The 24,763-nt window shown below is 36.1% G+C and overlaps 1 protein-coding gene across 8 annotated transcripts in view; it reads right to left on the reverse strand.

Moving 5' to 3' along the window:
- The window catches only part of Ptprd (protein tyrosine phosphatase, receptor type, D), a 515,048-nt gene that overhangs the window by 72,975 nt on the left and 417,310 nt on the right, over positions 1 to 24,763 (reverse strand). For all 8 annotated transcript variants that reach the window (XR_001175444.1, XM_013026394.1, XM_013026400.1 and 5 more), the window contains one exon: positions 14,294 to 14,417. Coding sequence is in view for 7 of the 8 variants with exons in the window: in XM_013026394.1 (XP_012881848.1) it covers positions 14,294 to 14,417 (124 nt within the window). In the remaining variant the exon portion in view is untranslated. The remainder of the gene's footprint in view (positions 1 to 14,293; positions 14,418 to 24,763) is intronic.

Raw genomic sequence — 24,763 nt, forward strand, 5'->3', positions numbered from 1 at the left:
ATTTCTAATTCAAAGAGGCATTCAAATGGTCAGAATAAAACAAACAAACAAAAAAAGAATAGGTGTTCTTGGAAGGTGATGAGCAATGTGTCCCTAAGGGAAAACAACTACTTTGTAGGGCTAGCAGAGTTTTATGGATGGAAGCACCAGGCCTTTTCTACAATCTCTTCTAGCTCTGGGGAAATATGTGTTCTAGAATTAGAGGAAGGGTTTTTTGTTTTGTTTTGTTTTTTTTTGCTATAACAGAACATATGTTCCCAAGCTAAGATTGTTATATGTCACCGATTGCCAGTTACAATTACTTTGACTGCTTTTCTGATTCCAGTTACAAAACTGATCTTCTCAAGAAGAGTAATGGAAGTCAGATGGAACTACTGTGCTTTGAGATGCGTGCCACCAACATTTGCTGAAAAGCTTTCTGAGCAGAAACTGAAATGTGAGGTTGCTTGTAACATTAGTCATCTATTGCAGCTACTCAAGAAGCAGTGGGGCTTCTGGCAGCCCTTTGTTGATAAAGATCTTGTTCTTCCCTGATACCAAATTACTGTGAATTCAGAGGGCAATTTAAATAAAATCCTCTGGTGGCAGCCCCTCAGAAGGGTACAAGGATACAAGTCTCTCCCTGGGATTGATTCTGAGCCTAGAATGGGCCCATTATAAAAAAAAAATGGGAAAAGCCCATTTTCAGTATTTTAATTTAGTAGCTAACAACATTAAGTAATTCATTAATTTTTTTCTTTTTTTATTGTGAAAATGCTGTACAGAGGTGTTACAATTACATGAGCAAGGTAATGAGTACATATCTTATCAAGCATTGTTGCCTCCTCCTTTGTTTCCCCTTCCGATCTCCCCGCCCCCACTCCCAAAGTTTCTCACTAAGGATCTCATTCAGCGGCAGATACACAGAAAACTGTCCAAGAAAATTCAGAATGGAGAAATCTGAGTGAAATGATTTTTTTTAATGCATCAACAGGGCACAATGCCATTTTCCTCCTTATCAAGGGTAACAAAGTTGTCTGTACAATGCATTTGGGGACAAGGAAGAGGTACACTGATTTTAAGGGAACAGAATCAGACCATCCAATCCACTTTACATATTTTTAACAGTCATTGTGTAATGAATTGGGTTCTTAGATATATTGCTACTCAAATTCGAATATAAAAATTTGGGGAGTGGAGATGAATTGCTACTGAAAAATGGTGGCACTTCCTAGGATATAAAGATAAAAATTCTGCCCAGAGACTACTAGGCACTTGGGAAAAAATTACTACCTCATCAAATGCTTTAAGAATTTAGGCCTTGGGCTGGGAAGATGGCTCAGTGGTAGAGCGCTTGCCTTGCATGCATGAGGCATGCATGGGTTCAATTCCTCAGCACCACATAAGCAAAAAGAAAAAAGCCAGAAGTGGCGCTGTGGCTCAAGTGGTAGAGTGCTAGCCTTGAGCTGAAGAGCTGAGGGACAGCGCCCAGGCCCAGAGTTCAGGCCCCACGACTGGACCAAAAAAAAAAAAAAAAAAGAATTTAGGCCTTGATATATTGAAAAAAAAAGGAAATTGGAAACAAGAATTTAGTACCCATGGGATCTAATTTCTAGACTAATATTTACATCCTGAAAATAATAACACAAATGTTGAGGTTTTGTTTCTACTTTGACACTTGTCTATGGGTTTTACCTAGCCTCCCTCTAGCCAGATCCTTTAAGGCCGGGGCAGAAGGACAGAACAGGCAACTCTCCCACAATCTTTAGCAACTTTCCACAATCCTTAACAATGTGGAAATGTTGAGAGATGCTACGTTCTACAGAAGCTCTAAGATCTCTTGAGTTCTGTATCCAATAACTTTATACAACCACCTCTAGGGAAAGATGAATGAGAAAATTTAAAAAGGGTGATGCCTTGTCCTTCAAAAAAAAATCAGCCCAAGACTGGATGCTAAAGTTAAACAGCAGTCTGTTTCAAACTGATGAAATCCCATTTTGCAAAGTGACATATTTAGAAAAGTTTGTCAACTAATCCTGTGAAAATATGCAATATGCTGAATTCCTGAATGCTTACGTGCTATAAAGAAATGCTTCCTCAGGAATTCTTCAGGTCTAGGAGGTTAGATCTACAAAATTTTATTGATTTTGTGGATAACCTTATCAGTGTAATGCATGTTTGTTTATTTAATTTTCAGTTCCCTGTTTTATCCAAACAGTGGCTTGTATTTGTTAAAGTGACACTAAACGTGTTAGAATTAATTGGATTGCCTTAAGATTCTGTTGATAGAAATCTGACATTAAATCTAGGACAAAAGTATGTATAGTTAAGATCAATTAATTTCTTTCTTTAGTTCTTAGGACCCAAAAGACCTCATTTCAATTCTCTAATAACAGTGATCAGGTCAAGTTTTTTCTTTTTTATGTTTATGTTTCATTTTTGGCAGGGAGAGACATTACTAAAATAATAGAAATGTGACAAAGATGCTCGTAATTGACATGGGCTAGTAATTGGCATACTCTTAAGACATTGGCCCTGCTGTCAGAATTATGTCTTAAAGATAGTTATTCTTCATGCTATTCAGGAAAAACAGTGGCTCTTTCCCAATTTACTATATTTGTAAAAATGAGGTTTTCATGATTTCCCATGTATTGTTTCATGGATATTCTCCAGTCAATAACAGCCATGGAAATGGTTCCAGCACCAAAAATAGTTGGTTCTTCTTAAAGTCTTACACATGACAATCCTGATCTAGTTTTCAACTGCATATCACACAACATGCTCCCTTCTTGTGTCTCAGCTTGTATCATCACTTAATGAACTATGCTTATTTGAAACACTGAAAATCATTATTTCATGCTCAAGACTGAGTCTTTGTGTTTGGAGCTCACTAGTCTGGGAGAGTAAACTCAAGCCACAAAAAAAAAGAGAGACTGTGATAAGGTGAATTATTGGCAGAGCTTTCTCTGTTCTTCAGGTACAGCAGGCTATGCCAAACAACTATTTAGGCAATGTACAGTGAGTTGTACATGCTCTTTTTATTTGCTATAAGCTACTAGGCTTTCTCAGCAAACTAATAAGCCTTAGAATGGACTCTGGACTCAGCCACTCACTTACTTGGTCCAGAAGGTTTTTGGGATGCTACTGTGGGTTCAAATGCAAGGGCAGCATCCATTTTCCTCATCTAAGTTTGAACTGCAGAATTCAGGGCTTCCAAACATTGCTTGTGGGTATGCATGTATCAGTAGGAGGGGAAATCCTGGAAAGGTGAAACTATTCCATTCGAAAGAATGCTTGTGATGAATGACTAATTATTGAGGACTGCTTATTGAGGAATGCTTGAAAACAGGGTACAATGTCAAGGAATATACTATTGGAACTGTTTAGTCATGGCAACATTAAAAGTAAGGTATTTTTTCCCCACTGATTTGAGGAAGGCTTGGCTGAGGCTTTCTTCTAAGCAACAATATTAACAATAAGAACACTCAATTTACTGTGGAATAAACATTTTGGTCACATGATAATCTGACCCCCTAAAGATTCCCTTAGTCTTTGTAATAATGAAAAATCTATATTAAATCCTGCCTTGATGTTAGCAGGACCCTGAGTAGTAGATAAATTATTTTGTAATTGTGAAAAAATTAAGGAATCACAAGAGAGACGCTCACACTTGGTATTACAGCGTGTATGTAGGGAAAATCACCTGTGAATTTTAGTGTCTAGGGACAATACCAAATTTAGAGAAAGTAATCAAGAAACCAGGACCCTGTCCAGGATTGCAGGTAGTTTGCTCTTTCACATTTGCCCATTCCACTTCTCCAGACTTGCGATTGTTTATCTGTTGAACAAATTGAGTCTTTCAAGTCTTTTTGAGTACTAAAATGTCATGTTCTGGTATTTGTTCAACCTTCTTGGATTTGGAAATTTCTGCAATTATTTAAAAATAGAGAGGTTTGCTGTTTCTCTGATTAGTTAGGAACACACTCTGATCTTCTTACAAACTGTTTCCTCTTGCTTCTATGGCTAATGTGCTGAGCTGGGATTTTTGAGTGAAATTGATACTTCAAATCTTGATTTGAAGCTGGTTGGATTTAAAAACTAGGAGAATTGGAGGCACGAGGTTGTTAGGCAATCCGTTCATGGAAAGCAGCTCTCTACCCAGAGTTTAGAAAGTGAGGGTGATTTTGAAACAGCCATGGATGGAAGACAGAATACTAGGAGAGAGAGCCACCTTATATACCCAGTGCTTTGACTTGCTCCATCTCACAATGTGACTCCAAAACTCAGGTGCAGTCATTTCCTTTAAGTTCTATAAATCCTTAATGAAGTGAAGGTTGGGTTTAAAAGAATTGTTCTTTGTTAAAACAATTAATTCTCTGTTGTAAGACTCAGATCAAATACAACCTAGATACTAAACCTAATACCTAAATACAACTTAATACCTATATGTTACCTTTTATTGTAGGCCCTCCCCAACTCTAACATATAAGTAACAACCAAAACTCCCAAAATAAATTTCTGTTTAAGACCCAAATTGCAATTTTCATAAATCTGCAATACAGAAAAAATATTTACTTTGCTGACATTAGCTAAGCCAGAAATTGGAGAAACAAAAGTCAATAATCATTTACAAGTCAAGTTATTTAATTCCAAAAGACATATTCCTTCTTTCTCCTTCCTTTGTACATAATAGGCACCCACAGCTGCATCAGGATTGGCAAAATGCAGCACATCAGATGGAACACATCAGAGAAGGCACATGTTTCTTGCAAAGACACAGTACTATAGCATCCCCTGATGTAACTGCAATTTGGCAAATTACCCTGCTCATTTCTACAGAACATAGAGCAATTTCTTCAAAAAGATGCCTCACTCTGTGGGCATTTTCATCACCACAGTGAACTAATAGAACAGACCTAACATTCAAAACATTTGTGAACACAACTGTACCTTCTCATTATTCTATGTTCTCTTGTATTACTTTACACCTCTGTACTGCTAGGTGGCTAGACTCAGAGAACTCGTCTAGGAGGAAGGGGAGGGTTGAACTATCTTTGAATATACATCAAGATTAGCTATACAGGTTAGAGAGTGATCTGCACCTCTGACAGAAAGAAGTCATTTCTAATCACAGAGATATTTGCCCTGAAATAAAGCAAAGCTTATCTACCAATGAGATAGTCAGAATGAAGCATGGATATGCCAGTCAACAGTCTGTCTAAAAGAAATGCTCAGATCCTGTCTCTTCATCACTAATAGATGAATAGTATCATCATAAAATCCTTGAGCCAATATTCTTTATAAGTCAAATGAGTGAGTGCATTTGAAATTTCCAAAATGCCACATGGATCTTGTTATTATAATTGATGTAACAAACAGAAATGAAATGAGCCTACTCATTGCTAAATACTCTACAGATGAAATGTAATTCCCAAACTGGAAAGCTTCTTTTCCAGATTTTGTATTTTTTCAGAAATATGAATGGAGGAGAGAACTTTTGCAATTTATCAGCCATATACAACCTGTGTATATTCTCACAACAGCGTCATAGCACAGATGATGTCAGTTTTTCCACTGCTTTAGAGAAATGAAGTGTAGACTCATTAAAGTAATCTGCCCAAATGTACAATTGAAATGAGAAAAAAATCCAGTAACTGGATTAAGACAGTAGAGAAAAATTAAACTCAGTCTCAGGACTTTCTGATTTGAACTTTGGTTTCCTGAGGGAAAAAAATAGAGTGAACAACAGTAATAAAATACAAATAGGCATCCCTTAAATATCTCTTTGTCTTTTCTCGGTTATAGGTTAAAGCAAGAGGTAGGAAGTAGTATATTCTGATATCATGTGTGCAGCTGCATGAAGTAGAAAGATGCCAGTCACACACTCTAATTAGCTCGTTTTTATGAAGACTGCAAATACCCTGTGAAATTGTTCCAAATTTCCGAGGCTAAATCCCATCTAGCTTGCTACTTAAGACAAATTAAGCTATAAAAATATGTCTGTTCACTGTTCCTCAAAAAGAGAGATGCTTTTATGTATTAAAAAATAACTATAAAATAAAAGGATTAAACTGTGCCACACTTGTAAACAATTAACTCGAAAAGTAGAAGACTGAAAATGCAAGAGGAACTATCACATCTGCCTAAACCAGTGACTGCTGTCCTAAATATTTGGGGGAAAATGAACTCGATTCAACCAATGATTGCATGGGATTTATAAAAATAGGATTTTTTTGAACAACGGAGTATATATTCTGTTAACATTCCTTCAGTATTTTAAGCAGAATTTTGAGGGCTAATAAAACAAACACTAAGGTGTTCACAAACTATTCACTAGTGACTGGGAACAGAATAGAGAGAATGGGAGGGGGAGGTATTTATTTCTTTATTGAGGTCATATGAGAAAGGAACATGGAAATTACCGAATACTTTCTTCACAGGGAGAAATTATTTTTATTTTATTTCATTTCAGAGCTTCATATGGAAGGAACATTTCTAGTCACAAGTATTAATATTAGATTCTAGAATGTGGAACAGATTGTATAAACTTATTTTTCTGGGTTTCTTGTGCTAGTTTGTTTTGTTTTGACTTACTGAAAATAGATCAGATTAGTAGATATGGCCTGAAAAGAAAAAAGATAACTATTTCACAGCATGCAGATAAAGTAAAGTTGAAGGGCAGGTTCACATGTGCTGTCAGCTGTTTTAAATGGTTTGGGGGGAAATTGGTAGAGTGGGTAAAGAAAGGCTAAGATTCCACAGAACCAGAGGCAAATGGTGAATCAACATCATGGAGAAATATCAGTGGTTTCAGGTGTCTGTTTATTTGCTTATTTATGTATTAAATTAGATTTAGCTTAGGAAGGGCGAGTTCCTGTAAGCCAATTTCTCATTTTTAAAGGTGCTAAATTTTCCTTCTCACAAGCAATCAAATTGTTCTAACATCATCTATATTATTTACACTTGGAATTCTTTTGAATTGCTCCTATTATGCAAATCTACCAGCAAAAGATATATTTTGAATTTCCTTTTATAAGAACACATTCTTCTGGGCTGAAATTTGTAATGTTATTATAATCTCTTTTCTATTTATCAGGCTTTGGCGAATATATTTTTGGGCTTCACAGAATACTCCATATATATGTATATAAACCTATATACATACATACATATATATATATACATATATGCGGCTTTCTCATTTTTATATTGTTAATTTTTCTATAGATTAAGTACAAAAGAAATTCCATCTGAGGAACACTAAAATTCATAGCACTAATAGTAATATGAATAATTCCCAATATTTATTAGATTTTTTTCTTGGTACCAGGTACTTTTCTTAGTGTTTCACATGTATTAATTGTTTAATCTTTCTACTAGTTGTTAGAGGTAGGAATTGTTAATAATTCCATTGCATAGATGAAGAAACTGAGGCAAGGTAACTAGTTTGAGAAACCTTTACAGAAGCAAGAATTGCCTTGAGAAGTACAATTCTTGATAAACACCTAGACCTTTCAATGAAGGTACTTTTAAAACAGAGTGGGTGGGCTGGGAAGGTGGCTCAGCGGTAGAGCACTTGCCTTGCATTCATGAAGCCCTGGGTTCAATTCCTCAGCACCACATAAGCAAAAAGAAAAAAAGCTGGAAGTGGCGCTGTGGCTCAAGTGGTAGAGCGCTAGCCTTGAGCTGAAAAGCTGAGGGACAGCGCCCAGGCCCAGAGTTCAGGCCCCACAACTGGACCCCCCCCAAAAAATAAAATTAAAACAGAGTGGGTGAACATATTTATGTCGCATAACTTTAAATATATTCTTTTCCCTTATGAAAAAGTCAGCCAGAGACCACTGTGGTCTGACTATGTTCCCTAAAAATTATATATTAAAACATAATGGCTAATGTGATCTTGAAATATGGGGACTTTAGAAATTTGTTAAGTTGTGGGGCAGCACTTTGTGGATGGGATTGGGCTCCTCACAAAGAAGTTAAATGGACTGGGTTCATCACCCCACCTCTGACCCTTCTGCCACATGAGGATACAGGACTTCTCTCTGAATAGAGCATGATGAGATACCTTTAGGAAGCTGAAGTCCAGGTCTTTACCAGATGTCAAACCTGCTAGAACTTTGATGTTAGACTTCATAGATTTCAGACATGTGAGAAATACATTTGTGTTGTTTATACATTGCCCTGATGGTGGTAATTTATTGTAACAACACAAACAGACTACGGCACAGACCCCCTACTTTACTAAGAATTTAAAAAATCAATTAAAATTAATTAATAAGCACTAGCATTAGAGTACATTAAAGAATGAATATCGTATGTGGTGTTTTTTTTTCTGTCATTTCTATGTCTGTCATAGATGAAACTATACCTGCTTTGGTGAGATAAGGAAATACCAGACAATAATCCTGTTTTGAATAAACTCTCTGGCTTTAAATTGTGTGTGTGTGTGTGTGTGTGTGTGTGTGTGTGTGTGTGCATGTGTGTGTATCTTCTTGAGGAGTGAATATATTAATGTCCAGGAATTAATATTTATTTTGCTACTACTGTTATTGTTTACACTCAGGATTTAGAGTGAACATTCAGAATTATGGCACCACAGAGGGGCATGTACATCAATCTTATCTAAGGAAACAGAATAAAGACACTAAGGTATTTCCAAATGGAGCATAAGTGTACAAAGACTTGAGTGTGCATGCGCTCCCTGAAATGAGTGTGCAAATTCAACCCGTTAGTGGCCTTTGTTTTGAGTGAAACTTTAAGTGTACAGCAAGTTCACAAAGGACCTGGCTCTTTCAAAGAGTCACTGTTAACTTCATTAAGTGACGATGTCTAAGGCCATGTAACTGCTTAAAGTAAGATTTAGTTTCCAGTCCCATTCTTCTCATGTAGTACTCTTCCCAATGTATATTTAAAAAGTGACACTAAAAAATAACAAACTCACTTGAAATGTACTTAGATGTTGTCGGTTATTTGGAAAAATAAACCTTGACCATAACATAAGAACTCTAGCTCAATGGTTTCTATTCGAAGTGTTTCAAAATTCCAAGACAGGAACCCTAGCCATGATTTTGAATTAGGTATAGCATGTATAGACTCAGACATCATGACTTCTAAAGTAATGTGGTTCCCAGTGGCCTACTTGGGAGAAAAGCAGCCTTGAATCCCAGTAATGTGTATTTGTATTTTGGGTCTTCCATTTTCTATCTATCAATCATTTTTTAAAAAAATTGACTGTTCTAGTTTCCTCATGTGTAAATTCAGATGACACTAGCTTTTGAAATTGTGTTTAATAGGTTATACACATAAATTCTATGACTTGATGTCACCCATTTCATAGATACCCTCATAATAATACCTAGTATAATTTCTTATCTTCCTGATGAAGGAGAAAAGTAGCATATTAATTTTCTTTTATGTTTAGATCTATCTAAAAGCATTTAAAAGTAAAAACCACCTGGATGCTGGTGGCTCACACCTGTAATTCTAGCTACTCAGGAGGCTGAGATCTGAAGATCATGGTGTAGAGCCAGCCTGGGAAGGAAAGTCTGTGAGACTCTTATCTACTCAGAAAAGCCAGAAGTGGCATTGTGGCTCAAATGGTAGAGCACTAGACTTGAATTCAAAAGCTCAGGGACAGTGCTCAGGCCCTGAGTTCAAGCCTGGGACTGCAGATAGATAGCTAGATAGCTAGATAGCTAGATAGCTAGATAGCTAGATAGCTAGCTAGCTAGCTAGATAGAGATAGGTAGGTAGATAGATAGATAGATCTTTACCACCATCTCTCTATATAAAAAGATATAAATGGATTTATTAATTATATTCCTGTGAACAGAAATACAATATGGGTAACAGAAAAATTGAATTATGTTTTATAGCAAGACCTTGTCTTTAAAAAATAATGAATACAAAGGATGGGAAGGGGAAACAAAAGAGGAGGCTACAATGCTTGATAAGAAATGTACTCATTATCTTGCCCATGTAATTGTAACCCCTCTGTACAATATTTTCACAATAAAAAAATAAAAGCAATATTTCAACATAAAAATAATGAATACAGTAATTCATTTTGCTGGTCATAAGGTATTATGATAACCTGCCACTACTGGACATTCCTGGGCTTGTACAAAACTGAAGATGCACATGAACAGGGCTGAGCTGAGCAGGCCACCTGTCAGGCACGCATGCGCTTGACCTCAGTTCTGCAGTATATGGCTCTCATGTATTTGGATCACTGATGACTTGATACTATGTTACTATTCTAGGTGAGTGATAACATAAAATAGAAAGTGAAATGATGGAATGTGATGTTCATATTATCTATCAGCATAATGCCAAAGAACAGCCTGGTCTATTTTTTTAGGCAGAAAGCTAAGTTTGGTCTTTTAGGTCCACAGTATGAGACTGAGCAATGGTCATTAACTCTACTTACAGAAAGGTACTGTTGGTGACATGGGTGAGGGGCAGTCTTGGAGAAATCACAAAAGCTGGATTCTATCACGAGATAAATTATTTATACATAGGGCTATTCTGAGCCAAGTCTTTGTGCTTGTTTTCTCATTGCTAATGGACACCTATTAAGAAAATATTTATACTTCCTATTTATTAGACTTTTATATGTAGTAAATAAAATAACATAAAAACCACTTAAAGGTATCTCTTACAAGTCAAAAATGTAAGAGCTAATAATTGAGAAAATGAACACTTGGAAAAGTCAAGTTTGCTTAAGCTCATTAGATTTCTTTGTTTCTTAGCTACTTACTTGTTCACTTTCTGAACAACTTTGGATTTTATGAAACACATTCTTAATATTTTTTCTGTATAAAGACAAACATCACCTTTCTGTCTTCATTTGTAAATATTCATCTTAAATAATTAAAATAACTCCTATTACTTCTCTTGTTCAGTAATTACTGTTTTCTCTTAAGAACTGCTTAAACATTGAAGGTATCCCAATGGCCAATAAATTTGTCAAAAATTTGATTGTGTTTTTATGTTGGTTACCCTATAATTTAACCTTTTTTTCATGACTCATTTCAACTGATTCTCTATTTTTCTCAGCATTCATAAAATGAGCATGATTTGGAAAACATGTCATCAAATGACACCGCTCTCCAGAAATTTTATAAGCAAGTTGGTGCCCACAAGTAATCCCTGACTATTTCCCTGTCATATTCCAACTGGGAGAAAGGTAAAAGTTTATTAAACAAAGATAAAGACATCACGAATGGAGACCTCTATCAACTCCTTTGAAAAATCAGATGAAAAAGGATACTAGATTCATTAGGGAAGAATTACAAAAACACCTAAAAACTCAAACTAAAACCTTAAGCCTTAATTTAAGTTTTATAAATGTGCATGAAGTCACTTAACATTCTATTATACTGAAAAACCATGGCTCAGTATTATGAAAGCTGTTTCTATAAAAAGCCTCAGTTAGTGGCTGGTTGTGTGGTTCCAGGTGACAGCATTGTCTCTGGGATAGCTGAGATGTGGGTGTTTAAGGTTCAGTGAAAGATAAAATGCTCTTCATTGTTGTAATCTAGATGAAAGCTCTCTACATACCCCATACACTTCTATTAAACGCTTCTAACCTTTTGTGTAAGACTTCAAATGGAAAGACTGGGTTTCTAGGTCAGCTCTAGATTTAGGGTGTATAAGTGAGCACTGAGCTATAAAAGGCAGGCTTTAGTCTGAGTCAAGTGCTTTCACTTCTATATTACAAAAATAACGTATGAATAAAATGAGCATAAATTTCCAAGTATCATAATAAAGGTACAAGGAGGTATGTTTTGGACTCTCAACATACTTCTCTGTTCAGTGTGAGAAATAGCAGGTTAAGAAAAATAATGACACAGTGGCATAAGTAGAGAAAGTGGTAGTGTTAAACAACCTAATTCTGAGTGGAAATAACACTATAATACAGAAAAGGCTAGCTAACAGGCATTCCAGCAGGCAAGATCATGCCAAACATATTCTCATCTTATATTCAAATATATAATATTAAAATAGTTTATTTGTGTAAGTTACCTTGCTTTGCTAATGATAAAAAAGAGTTCGCTGTGATTTGCTTTTGTCTTTTGGTGGTGATTTAAAAGACAGGATAATAAATTGCTAATTATTTTTTACATTATATTTTATTTTATAAGTGACAGGATAGTTTATTAGGAAAGGAATGCACTTTTAATAGCTGAAAGTAGGTCATGTCTAGGGCAAGAAGCACAATTATTTTTATCCTAGCACAAGGTTTTGTAGAAGTGTTAAGGGATTAGAACTTGGTTAAGTCTCTCGCTAGACCAACTCACTGCAAAGACTCTTCATCCTCTGTCCATGGAAGTTTAATGAAATACTTTTGACCTCTAAGGTATGCTTTTTTGGCCTGCCTGGGTCAGTTGTGAATCTAACATTTTAGGAACTATTAGTTGGACCACCGTAGGCTGGAATGAAGTCTATTAGTATTTCTTAGAAGGGCTACTAAAAATCAAATCCCATCTAGTGCCATTCCATGACTTGGTGAGACACCTAGGCTGTTTTTCTCTAAGTTGGAAAGTTTACTTACAATTTTCTCTCAGAGAACTTGTGATCTTATCCTTGCTTTCCAGTTCATTTCACATTTGAAAATTGGAAACACAGAGCTAAAATGTAAAACCTATATTCTAATAACACACATATATCAATTGTAGTTTAGGAGGACATCTCAAAAAGAAGCAGTTATCTACTTGACACTATCTTGCCTGAAAGAACAATGGTGAAGCTTGATGAGTTTAATAAATTTTTAGACTATGGGAGACTGCTGACTCTTCAATACTTAGTATATATATAGTTTTCTGAAAAAGAGATTATAATATTTTTCCCACCATCAGAATAAGTTGATCGTGAAAAATCACACAATGTCATTTTGGAGCAAGAGAGCTGTGGATATGAGCTTGCTCAAATGCTAAAAGATTTCTCTACTTTCCCAAAATCAGGAGATAAATTTATTGTTAATTTTGTTGCTTACTAGGAAAGTTTTAAAGAGAGTCTTGCTTTCAAATTAAATTTGGGCACTAAAGAAGAGACAGGAAGGACCTGGTCAGAGTTAGGAGATAATGTTTCAGCCATCATAGATTAAGGAAGCAGGAAAAAACAAAACCAAGGAAAGAGACATATGAACCAGTATAGACGCAAACATTTAAACCAGGGAGTCCTTAAATAGACTGAGTCTAAAGCTAAAATTACTTAATGCATTTTCAAACATGCAGACACTACAGAGTATTTCTAGACACACAATGATAATGCATGTAATATGAGACAGGAGCTGGCCTATGTTGGCTTGTATGACACTGGAAAAATTTCAGTGGTATTTTAATCTAATGTGCTACTATAGGCTAAAGCCTTGCAAAACGATGCTCACTGAACATGGACATCTTGATGTTTCAATATGGCAAATTAATTTATGATGGATATAAGTAACTGAAAACTACTCTCAGAAATCCCTAACCTCAGTATGTTTGAGGAGTAAACCCTCATCACTATTCCCTTAGGAATACAATCATTCCTTTCCTGTAATTGTCAGGTTGCCGAGCAATTCACAAATTTGATATATTGGGCATGTCCAAGAAGCTTAATTTGTATTAATCACCGCATCCCTAACGCCTAAGCTTTGAATTATTCTGAATGCATATCCACATTTATTTACAAATAATTCCCTGCCCTGTTTTAAAATAATCAATGTGTTTATGGGCCTCTTCTGACAATCACCCACTCATTCACAATCATTAATAGCCAACAGTAAAGTCAACCTCAATTTGCTTTCAACACTAAAACAATTATTTTGGTGATTCTTTCTTGGAAGGCAGTATGGTAACATTATTGTTTTGGTACTCTCAATGTATCATTTGGTAACAGAGATACTGGGCTTCAGTAGGGGATGTATTTGTATGAGAAAGAAAAAAGTGCCTGAATCCGAGGTGACTATTTTCACTGGTGACTATTTTTATTGGCCTAGTTATAACAATGTCTCATGTGCAGAGTTAAACTTCTGAAAGTAGTGATATAAAGAACAGCAGCAAAGCCGGGTGCTGGTGGTTCATGCGTGTAATCGTAGCTACTCTGGAAGTTGAGATCTGAGGATCACGATTCAAAGCCAGCCCAGGCAGGAAAATTCGCGAGACTCTTACCTCCAATTAATCACCAGAAAACTGGAAGCGGTGCTGTGGCCCAAGTGTAGAGTACTAGCCTTGAGCTGAAGAGCTAAGGGACAGCACCCAGGCCCAGAATTCAAGCCCCACAACCAACCAAAAAAAAAAAAAAAAGAACAGCAGCATTTCCTTACCTTCTATTGCTGATAAGAGAACCCGGGAATGATCATATGCAATTACATTTGCATATCTGTTCTTTGGTTTATTTACTTCCAAGTTTGAATGTTCCCATGTGAACTGTTGGCCAGGGTCAATTGACTTTAAAAGAAAAACAGCACACACAAAATCAATACCGGATACTGCAGAATTATAGGCATTTATCCCAAGTAACAAACATGATTTGAAAATAAATTTCTAAAGCCATATTCTATCAAGATGATTCTGTGAAGCTGTCACGAAGGATAACATAAAATGATTAATTATAGTAAGAAACAGTAATAGTCACTAACATTGATGCAGATGAATAAAAATCAATATAGACATTCTATTAACATTAGAAAAGCAGGTTTGTATATTTACTTTGTCACTTCCTTCTCTATTGTTCTAGATTACGAGTTATGTTGGCTAGTTATTTCTTTGGGTTCTGTGAACATTATTTTACCTTTATTCCTCTTCCTTAATTTTTCTTTTTTTTTTGGGTCCGGTCGTGGGGCCTGAACTCTGGGCCTGGGCGCTGTCCCTCAGCTCTTCAGATCAAGGCGAGCACTCTACCACTTGAGCCACAGCGCCACTTCCGGCTTTTTTCTTTTTGCTTATGTGGTGCTGAGGAATTGAACCCAGGGCTTCATGCATGCAAGGCAAGCGCTCTAGCACTGAGCCACCTCCCAGCCCTTCCCTAGTTTTTCTTATCTAGCCCTAAGCTCAGTCCTTAAGTTGACTGGTCTTTCACAGGCTCCACTGAACGTGGGCTGTATGGCTGGCTCTGTATTATATGCTACATCTTCATGGGAACTTAAGACTATGTCTGTTTATATATATATATATATAATATATAATATATATATAATTTTATATTATTACATATATCTATACAAAACATGTATATAAATGCTATACATATAACATTCATATATATAAATGTTAATATGTATTACATATAGAATTTATAAAATTCTATAGTTAACAATAACAGTAAGGAAGCAAATCATTAAAAGTTCATCATGGTGCCGGGGGCCAGTGGCTCACACCTTTAATCCTAGCTACTCAGGATCCAAGACTCATGGTTTGAAGCCAGTGCAGGCAGAAAAGTCCTCATGAGACTCTTATCTCCCATCAACCACTCAAAAACTGGAAGTGGTAGAGTGCTAACCTTGGGGGAAAAAGAGCTTAGAGACAGCACCCAGAGCCTGAGTTCAAGCCCCACCACCAACAAAAAAATCACCAACAACATGATCACCAACAACAAAATATCATCATGGTGGGAAAATTTATAATCCAAGGTGAACAGAATCTAATGATGTTTCTATTTATTATTACAACTTTTCCATTTATCATGGATTGTCATTTTATTATCTAATTTAGTTCTCTTCATTCTCTATTTTAAATTTTTATATTTTAAATATTTTTATTTGACATCTTCAGTCCACCCAAATTATTCTACAATCTAAAGTAAATATTACAGATTATACATATGTATATGTTTATAATTACGTTGAACTATTATTTTTCAGATAAAATTCATGCTTGATTACAAAACTTGAGGGAATATTTTACTTTCTATGAATGCTACAGTAAAGAAAACACATTTTCCTTCATCATAGGATGCAGACATCATTTTAACATTTCTCATTTCATGGTATATGGCAATGTGAGTTAAGTAATTATATAAACATGATTTGAAAAGATCACAATCAACTTTTCACAAATAACACTCAAATAGGTTTGTGTCCAGGTGATGAATTTTAACTAGTTAAAGGAAATTTTTGGAGTTATTTTGATGTTGTTTTTCCATGCGTTTATATGTGAAAGTAAAACACATGTAACACCTGTCACAACATTAAAGATGAATACATGCTGTTAAAAGACAGAATCAAAGTTGGGTGCTGGTGGTTAATGTGTGTAATCTTAGCTACCTAGCAGGCTGAATCTGAGGATTGTGGTTTGAAGCCAGCCCAGGCAGGAAAGTCCATGAGACTCTTATCTACAACAAACTGTTTTGAAAAAAGCCAGAAGTGATGCGGTGGTTCAAAGAGGCTTGGGGACAACATCCATGCCCTGAGTTCAAGCCTGAAGACTGGCAAAAATTAAAATTAAAAAAAGAGTTCTGCATAATGGAAAAAACTCTCAAGCCATTCAAGTTAAGAGTTTTGCATAGTCCCAAACCTGCTGAAAACTTCAGCATTAGATATTATAGCTTCTCATTTATTAAGGAATATGCAGCTTCCTTTCCTTATCTTACTTGTGGAAATCTAGATATACGAATCAATCATTCAGTGGTTTTCAAAAACAATCAATGACTCTTGAATTTAAAGAATAGTGATAGTAAAACCCAAAGAACAATGCTATTGTGGTCTAAAGAATAGCATTATTAAAGAACTTTCTAGTTTTTTTTTTCAGGGAGATGTGTTTATTTCCTTGATCAGCATAATCCTCTCCAAATATTCGATGGGCTTTAAAAAAACTGAAGCACTCAGAGGACAGAGAAGAAGCCTTCAATTCATCCTTGAACCTTGTCTGCTTATAACGGTTCTTTTGGTGACCAAGAGCCACCTTTAAAAGCTCTCACATTCATCTCTGGACACCCAACTGACATTTCCAATCCAGACTTTCAAATATCTGCAGTCTGACAGAAATCCTTCCTCTATTTTTTCCAAGCTATTCGACGCATCAATGTCAATGCTGGTTTTTAAGCACAGGTGTAGACTAGGTTCCCGTTTAAGAACTGTTCCTGGCTCTGGGTAAGTTAAGAGTTGAGTTATAAAATCCTTCCTCACAATCCTGCCTACATATTTGTAGCCATCTTCTCATGTATACTTGTAGCTGGCTCAGCGCATGGCTTAATAAAAGATTAAAAAAAATAGAACCTATGATTAAATGTTCTTGAAAAAAGTTCACGATGAGAAACTGTATGTAACATGAAAGTTAGAGAACAAACTTAGGGAACTTCAATAAACAAATGTATCAAAAATCTTAGTACTTAACACTCATTACCATATAGCATAGTAATTAAGTATATAAAGCTGAAATGATAAATAATACTGATACTCCTTTTCTCCTGAGGAACATTAGTGGCTACAGCAGCCTCTTACACATTATTATTTCAAATATTTTAAGAAGCTACTAAGCTCACAGATATACAGTGCTTTGAGGAAGGACATTATTTCCTCTAACAGCCTTGCTGTTACTCGGACTAAGATCCCTACCTCTGTATACAATGGTGGTGTGTGTCATTGTGATAGCGGGGCTTCATTTACTAATTCAAAGACACTGTTCGCTAACTCATGCTTATTTCTGCTCTTGCCACATATTCTCAGACCTCTGTAGTAATTGCAACACTGGTGCCTTATCTCAGTCTTAGAAGGGTTGAAATCATCTCACAATGTGTTTATTGGATTGGAGTTCTCCTACTTTTTTGGGGCTGCAGGAGGGTCAGTCACCTGCCAAGGGACAACCAGACCTAGGGCTCCGCCCTGGGGTGGGAGCAGGTCTCTTGTCTCTTGTTCCCCACCGTAACCTAGACTATTTGGTCCCTACCTTTAGCCCCCTTTTCCCTATATGCCAACTACACTGAAGATTTTTAAAACTGGTAATGGAAAAATGAGCAGGGCGCCACATGGAAAAATGAGCAGTATGTTAATATGTTTAGGCTTTCAGGTACGCTCCATGAGACTAAGTAGCAGGATAGTTATACTAGTGCAGTGTGATTTATGTTTTTTGATGGTTAAGAGGTTAAGCTTTCTATTTACTTTTCATTTGGCTGCTGAGGAAATGAAAGTAAAGAAAGACAAATGAGATAAATCTTACTGATCACCTTCTTTATGGCAGGCACAGTGCTAACTTAGTGGTTAAGTAATTTGCCTAAATTTGCATAGCTAGACTCAGACAAGTTAGTCTCAAACTCATGTTTGTAGGAGTTTAAAGTTCAGCTTGTAATTACCAGCTGGTAATTACAAAGTTAAGATGCTTTGTTAACACTGGCCAGAATGCCACTAAAATATGGAGAAGGCCAACCTACAAAACCCTTCTCTCCAGGACCATCCTTTACCTAGCCAATGTGAGTGATATTTCTTCCCAACTTACCATCCTGTGTCATTCTAGGACAATTATATAAGAAATCAAGTTTTAAAAATGAGGTTGGCTTCACATGGATGATGAAACAGATGGGCTGCAGCTTACATTTATACTTGTTTTACACGGATCAAACAAACATTGATTAAATAATGCTGACTTGTCTTTGTGCAACACAGCACTCATCCATCTGTATCTATCTGTCTGACTAAACATTTAACGATACACAGCACAGGTCATTGTTTTTCGAGCTTGTCAGAATGCTGAGAGCAGAAAACTCAGCAAAGAAGAATAAATCCTGAAAGTTGTTGAGGTGTACTAAGTTTACTTCCCCCTTCCCCCCACAAAAAAAGACTTATTGAAGGAAATCACATTTCTATTATCCAACTAAATAAGCCAGCTATATCATCAATGACTAAGACCCTAATTCTTAAAACTCACTCTGTAGGCCTTACTTAGGGGCCAGAGATGGGGTACTTGCTTTGCCTTCTTTTGTCCTTGGCTTCTTTGTTGCTGGTTCTTGAGGTTGAAGAAATGTCTGACATAGAGAAGGAAAATCCAGATCTTGACTAAAACTGGAAGTGATTTCCCCTTTACCTCAAATTTTGGCTAGTCTACTGTGACTATTCATCTTCCTAATATAAAATCAAGCTGGGGGCACTCAACTGTTTTACAAAGCAATTTAAAATAAGCACTCTGCCCAATGGACTAAAATTAATACTTTCTTTGCATTTTTCACAATCTTGTCTCTACTCTTTTTTTATCACCTGGCTTCATCTACCCAAACAACCTTCTGTTTGATAATCACCTCTTTGCAGCTCTTCAAGCCAACATACTGCTTTCCTGAGCTAGAGTCCTGGTTAGGATTTCTTCAGGCTTATTTGAGGAGAATTTTGCAAGCTGGCAAAGAATAAAGTATGTTTATTCAACCTAAAGTTGATTACCAAATTTATCCTACACTATGAAAAATTTGTACATAATTTATAAACACAGGTACTCGTTCATATTTGTGTTTGTTTATCCAGTCAGTCACCACGTCCCTTGAAAGACAGATCCTGGATATATGCTTTAAAAAAAAAACTTTACCAAGCTAGAAAGTATTTCCAGCTCTGTCTGTACATTTCATACTAAATTGCCTGCCTCTACTGTGGCTTTTGCCTAAGTCATTGTAACAGATGTTCAATTCTAGCTTTGCCTCACTGAGGAAAAATAATGAACAGATAGAAGGAAAAATCTTCTTTGTGAGTAGTTTAAAAAGGAAAGAGAAAGTCTCAAACAGACACTTGCTAATGTCAGTACTTTACATGTAAGTCTTAAAGTAGGCCAGAAAGGTTTAATCTCTTCTTAATCGATTAGAACCCTAACTCTCTTAGGAAAGAAGAAAAGTAATGTTATCAGATAGATTTATAATTTTGCCATATGTGTTTGATTTGAAAAGCAAGAATTAAGATAAATATTTTCATCTAATAGTTGCAACATTTAAATACTATTTTTGAAGTCCACTTTGTCTATACATGTCATATACTAATTCATTCCATCTTCATAAATTCCTAGAAGTGGTTACCACGATCACTGCAGTATTGAAGATGGAAAAACTGAGATGCACTAAAGTGAAATTTCTCTCTCTCCCATTTCCACAGATAGTAGATAGAGAAACTGGGTTTGGGGACAAAACATTCCAGGCCCCATGGCTGAGACCCAGAGCCCAGGCCACACTTCCTCTCTTGCTAAACTGGAAATTACCTGTTTCACACTTGCCCTTCAGTCATTCTACTGAAACAATTCAAGTAAGGCTGGAAAGAAAAATCTCAATTACACCTGGGCGCTGTCCCTGAGCTCTACCACTTGAGCCACAACACCACTTCCTGTTTTCTGGTGGTTAACTGGAGATAAGAATCTCAGACTTTCCTGCCTGGGCTGGCTTTGACCCACTATCCTCAGATCTCAGCCTCCTGAGTAACAAGGATTACAGGCAGGAATCACCTGCACCTGGCTTGATTTGTATAAGTCTAAATGCAGAACAGAGTAACCATAATTACACACATTAGATGATAATCATTGAGTAAAACTACATTTTATAATAGTGCTGAAGTCATCATTGTAAAAGAAGGTCATTTTACAGTTCTCCTAAATTCAACATTTTTTTGAAAAATATTCTTCACATACAAAACACACCACACATAGTCTGTGTTCTACTCCATCTTACCACAAGAAAAACCTCAAAAGATTCCTTTAGAGCTCATCAAAAGAAACCCACAAAAACAGGATGAATCTGTTTTTTTTGTTTTGTTTTGTTTTTGTGTGTGTGTTTTTGAAACAACTAACAAAAATGTAATTATATAGAAGGAATAGCCAACTATTTCCCTGGCCAGACTATGTGGCAAACTATCCTTTTATGGGAATTGAACTTTTAATGCCCTTAACTTGTAGAGAAATTCTATCTTTCCATATAGTTCCACAACAGAAGACTTACTCGGCTGCTTCTTAGTGTGGTGTACCCTCAGATTTTCTCATGTACTTTCTAAAATTTTGAAGAACAATCTGGCATTGTGTATTTCTGTAGTGAGCCATTTTTTCTTTTCACTCATTCATATTCATGCTTGCCCCACTTCCTTTTATCTCTTTCTCTCTCAATCTTTATCTCCGCCTCCCTCCTTCCTTACTCTCTTTTTCTTGTCTCTGTTTTAAAATGGTAAATTAATACGTATCTACTTGAAAAAGACCCATATTTTCATAGGAGGGAAGGGCTATATTTTCCACAATTAGCTAAGACCTGTAATTTGCATAAAGAGCACTTTCTTCAAAAAGAAGATCCTGACTCCAACCATAGACTGGAAAGTGAGACTGGGGTAGAAGCAGTGTTGAGAAATGGCTGCAAGTCAGAACAGGGTATGAGGTTTCTCTTTGCACTTAGTTTAGCTATGGCAGGCCATGGAACTGCATCTGATTGTTTTTTCCTATTAATGTTACTCAAATGTCAGGTTGTATTCTCATTTTCTTTTATTTTTGCTTTATTCAGTTGGTTACCAAACCTGATTCAGTCTTTTCCTGTATGGGGCATCTCTGATCCAGGCTATCATTATGGTGAAAAGAAATGACACAAATTTTCTAACATGCCAGATGTGAACAAATGCATAGATTTGGAAGTACTGTCTTTGCCTACAATGGAATTGATAAATATACCTTGCTCATCAAAGGTAACAAAAAATGTTTCAGTCAGATTTTTGTCTCCATGGGATAAAATCACATCAACTTTATATAGTCATGAATGTTTTGATTTAAAACTCTAGCCAGGCTCAGGTGGCTCATTCCTGTAGTCCTAGCTACTCACAAGAGTGAGATCTGAGAATAGTGGTTCAAAGCCAGCCTGGGCAGTAAAGTCTGTGAGACTCTTATTTCCAATAAACCACCAGAAAACCAGAAATGGTGCTGTGGTTCAGGTAGATGAAGGCTTGCTTTGAGCTGCAGAGTTCAGGGACAGCACCCAGGCCTAGAGTTCAAGCCCCATGTTACCTTCTCTATAACACTTATAGAATTGATATGCAGAGTTGTAAAAATGTTTAAGTGTCCTCATAAAGGATCATTTATCCATGTGATAGAACATATTATTTGAGACAAGTTTTTTATTGGGGGGCAGGGGGTCTGTGGTGGGGCTTGAACTCGGGGCTTGGGCACTATCCATAAGCTTTTCTGCTCAAGGCTAGTGCCCTACCACTTGGAGCCACAGCTGCATTTCTGCTTTTCTGATGATTAATTAGAGATAAGATTCTTACAGACTGTCCTGCCCAGGCTGGCTTTGAACAGTGATCATCACATCCCAGCCTACTGACTTAGCTAGGATTCCATGTGTGAGCCACCAGCTCCTGGTTTGAGACATTTAATAAATACTTTCTTCTAAATTATATCATGGAACTAGTAAAGGGTACATTTTAATCCTAAATATAAATTGAAATATCTTAATGGGCCACAAATCCAAAATGATTTTTTAAAACAAGAAAAACAGCAATGACAACAAAAACGCTGATTTTTTTTTTGTCAGAGAATCCACTCAAATTACTGCTCATAAAACATCAAGTGCTAGAAATTTAAAGTTTAAAATTCTCTCCCCTCTCTCTTCTCTCTTCTCTCCTCTCTCTCTTTAGTAGGGATTAAACCAAAAACCTTCACCTGATATACAAGAGCATTTTAATAAGTTTTTATTGGGAAAATACTGTACAAAGGGGTTACAATTACATGAGCAAGTAATGAGTACATTTCTTCTCAAGCATTGTTGCCTCCTCCTTTGTTTTTCCCCTACCATCCCTTCCCCCCATCTCCACAACTATACCCCCCCACCCAAATTGTAAAGGTCATTTTTCTACATAGCGTCTTGTACATCTCATTGTCACAATATATACAAGAGCTTTATCACTCATTCATACTCTCACAACTTTGTTTTTACTTTGACTTTAAGACGACATTTCCCTTCCCATTTTTCCCCAGCTAACTTCAAACTCATAATTTTCCTTACTCTACCTTCTGAGTAGCTGAGATTACAGGAGTGCATTATCGTGCCCAGGTTTGCATTTTTACATTACATTATTTTACTTTAAGTTCTATTGTTTGGACACTAATTAATGTAGGATTTCAAATGTTATTTGGAAATGCAGAAGGAATTAAAATTTTTCAGGTGCTCAGGTAGCTTGGGGAAGGATAATGTTATTACAAATTTATTAAAATTATCTGATTTAAAATGATACAATTAATTGATGAGTTGTAAAAATTATAATGATTTATAAATACAAATAAGTTGATTAGTAAATCATTTAGATACTATGACATATAGTAAATAAAAGAGTTGCACACTCAAGAATATTAGAGGATTGCAATTATCTACAGCTGAAAACAAATGTTTCTATTAAATATAACTGATGTGCATCATTAAATTAATTTTCCATTGTATCTTTTCTTTTTTTTGGATATCAGAGCACCAGGTTTTGATACAAAACTAATAGAGTAAATGTCTTAATTTCTTTTCACTCTTCATTACTGCTGACATAGCAGTGCAGCCATGAGTATTAAGTGTAAACTACCTAATGCAAAGTTGTCACCAAGAGAGTGATAGACATTTTTGCACCTCCAACTTTTACTCAATGCTTTATGCTGGAACATCTCTGATTCCCACAATGATAGAATGTAAACAAGGTTTGTTTTCCCCTTAATGCCAATTGCATCTATTCTGGAAGCATGCCAGAAAAACATTGCCCTTAATCTAGGCAAGAAATACATTTTTGTTTTTGAATTTCTTATGTAACAATTTTATCCATCTGATTTTGAGCCTCTACTTTTCTAGCAAACATGAAAACATGTATTTTGTACTTTGTAACCACATTTACTTGGTTTTTTTTGTTTCTTCTTTTTCATTTGATATTGAAGCCCTGACTATTCAGTAAAAAAGAACTAGCAGGCTGGGCGCCAATTGCTCACACCTGTAATCCTAGCTACTCAGGAGGCTGAGATCTGAGAACCACCGTTCAAAGCCAGCATGGGCAGGAAAGCCCATGAGACTCTATGTCCAATAAACCACCAGAAACATAGAAGTGGAGATGTGTCTCAAGTGGTAGAGCACTCACCATGAGCTGAAGAGCTAAGGGACAGTGCCCAGGCCCAGAGTTCAAGCCCCACGACAACCACCACCACCACCACCACCAGCAACAAAAAAAGAACTAGATGATAGATTTAAAAGGAAAACTAGTTTATGAATGAAAATAACTTGAATTATTTTATGACTGTTGAATGATTATTGTCCTGAAATACCAGCTCCTTAGCTACCTTAGGTAAACATCAAAGGTAAATGTTCACATTTTAGAATGTCAGTTCAGTAGGATGTTAAATGATATTTTTTTATATAAGCAAAGAGATCTAACTTGTTTTTTTAAAAAAATTATCTTTAAGTAACTGTACCAAGGCATTGCCATTTAAACAAGTAGTTTATGAATACAATGCATCTAACCTGATTTTAAACAAAGACACATAGAAAACAGTGGCCCAGAGTAGGAGAGCCATGGATAGCTACGCCTTTCAAAACGATGACGGCTTATTAAGATGACCCTGCTAGCATAAAACCAATGGGCTGATGTCCTCAGAATCCAGTTCTCATTCGTGTTTACAAAACTAAGGATCTGGTTCTGGAATAAAGTTAGCAGATACAGCTTCTTTTCTGGTCTGGAGTTAATAAATCTTCCTTTGTACATCTTCTTCAAAATGAATCTAAGCATCTATTTATCTATGTCATCAAGCTAATCTTTGGACATTAGCAGAAACTAAATGCCCTGGAAATTCTGGAATTCAAAAGCAAGCCTTTTGTCTGAATAAACATAGAGGAGAACTCTGGAGCA

Source organism: Dipodomys ordii, unplaced genomic scaffold, assembly GCF_000151885.1.
Source record: "Dipodomys ordii isolate 6190 unplaced genomic scaffold, Dord_2.0 Scaffold93, whole genome shotgun sequence".
Classification (NCBI taxonomy): domain Eukaryota; kingdom Metazoa; phylum Chordata; class Mammalia; order Rodentia; family Heteromyidae; genus Dipodomys; species Dipodomys ordii.